We start from the raw sequence: 1,796 nt of genomic DNA on the forward strand, positions 1-1,796 counted from the left end.
CTGGCCAGCACCAAGACGGGGCAGGGCCAGCCTCAGAGCTCGGGGGAGCAGGGCAGAGCTGTGGCTCTAATGCACCAAGCTGGGCTGGTCCCAGTGACCGAGCAGAGGCCAGCTTGGGTAGCACCAGAGCAAAGAACAGCAAAGCTGGTGCGTGCCCAGGGCAGCTCTGTGGTGTGGGGAGCAGTGGGACCTCAGAACCTACCTCCAGGGCAGACGGCAGCGGTATATCCACCGGCGCCGCCTGCACTCGCACTCTGCACCGGTCGAGCTCCTCCAGCTCCTCCCCGTAGCTCAGGTCCACCATGTGCTCCTTCATCTCAATGATCATCTGGGCCACTGCAAGCAGTGAGAAACCCCAGCACAGGGGACTGACCGCCTGCTCTGAGCGCACAAAGGAGGGGACATGGGGCAGCCAACACTTTGGGGAGGGGGCAAAATGCCAGGGAAGAACATAGGGCAGGCCCTGAAGCCAGCTGAGCAGGACACGTGGCAGTGCTCTTCTCGCTCTTACCCTCTGCCTTCTCAAAGGTGATGAGAGCTGAGCCCCCCAGCAGAGGGTAGCGGATCAGCGGGGTGAGCATCAGCTTGTTCGTGTCCTCCTTGTTTGTTACAAGCCCCTTAAACACCATTTTCTTCTCTGGCAAGGCAGACAGCATCTAGGTTGGAGTACACAGAGCACCTGGAGGAGACTGGACCCACACAGGGCCTGTCCCTGCCAATCCAGAGACCAGAAACAAGCTCATGGCTCAGAACAAACAGCTGGAGAGTAGAGTCTCTCCTAGGGTCTGGCTAGGCCTAGAGTCCCAAAGCCAAGAGTGGTGCATGTGGCCCCAGCAGAGGAATCACCCACAAGCAGGAGCTATGACAGTCACCACATAGTGCCCAGCTGCTTCCACCTGCAGGCTCTCCAGCCAGGCTCACACCCATTGCCAACAGACTTGAGTGCACAGGCACACTCCGTTACCATCGCTGGATCCTCCCAAAGGACCCTCATCCTCACTTCTTCCAGCTTCTTTTTCAGCACCTGCTTCTCCTGCCTCAGTCTGTTCTCCTCCTCCTTTGCTAAAAAAATGTCCATCTGGAAGGAAAGAAAGAGGGCACAATATGGGAGCCTCCAGGACATGAGAGGCTGCAGCATGCTCTCTGCTTTCAGCATAGCACTGTTCTTGGAAACGGCTCCATCCACACCGTTTTTCCTGCTCTTGACTGCCAGCAGCCCTGCCCTGGCTCCTCGTGTTTGAGTAGAGCACTTCCTTCACCACCCAGCACTAGCTCACTTCGGGGCACAGGCCTGACATCTGGTCAAGCCTGTTTCAGGGCCAGGGCAAAGTGATCTCAGAGCAGTGAGCCAAGTGACACAGCCCCACTACCCACTGCCACCTTTCCAAGCCCAAGATGAGTTCTCCAACCACCAACCTGGCAGGCTTTCTCTTCACCTCTGTTTAAAGACATCTGTTGCTGGAGATTTTTATGAAGAAGTTCTCCCTCTTTCCTCAGCTCTCGTGTCGTTTGCTCTACAGCTTCCTTGGCCATCTGTAGCTTTGCATGGTCTTGCTCCAGAGCACTACAAAGTTTCTGTGAGATGCACCATCAGACAGCGAGACCCTGTGGGTACAGTGCCAGCACCACTGGCTGCCCGACCCCAGCAGACGCTGCTGCTCGGGAAGGAGGCGGGCTGCTCCCCGTGTGGAGCCCCAGACCCGCACACAGGCTCTCTCAACCGGGGATAACCCCTCCCTGCCAGGAAAAGACGAAAACCTGGCCGGGGCGGGTCCCGAGGCACTTTGGAGCCCCCC

At 57.9% G+C, this 1,796-nt stretch overlaps 1 protein-coding gene across 1 annotated transcript in view; it reads right to left on the reverse strand.

Annotated features, from left to right (window-relative positions):
• Positions 1–1,575, reverse strand: part of IFI35 (interferon-induced protein 35) — a gene marked incomplete at its 5' end in the record, with an annotated part of 2,561 nt that extends 986 nt beyond the window's left edge. The window contains 4 exons of the mRNA XM_008935971.1: positions 203–336; positions 512–656; positions 965–1,078; positions 1,417–1,575. Of these exons, the coding sequence (XP_008934219.1) occupies positions 203–336; positions 512–656; positions 965–1,078; positions 1,417–1,575 (552 nt within the window). The remainder of the gene's footprint in view (positions 1–202; positions 337–511; positions 657–964; positions 1,079–1,416) is intronic.
• Between the last annotated feature and the right edge of the window lie 221 nt (positions 1,576–1,796).

The sequence above is a fragment of the Merops nubicus genome, unplaced genomic scaffold (genome assembly GCF_000691845.1).
Source record: "Merops nubicus isolate BGI_N331 unplaced genomic scaffold, ASM69184v1 scaffold48732, whole genome shotgun sequence".
Classification (NCBI taxonomy): domain Eukaryota; kingdom Metazoa; phylum Chordata; class Aves; order Coraciiformes; family Meropidae; genus Merops; species Merops nubicus.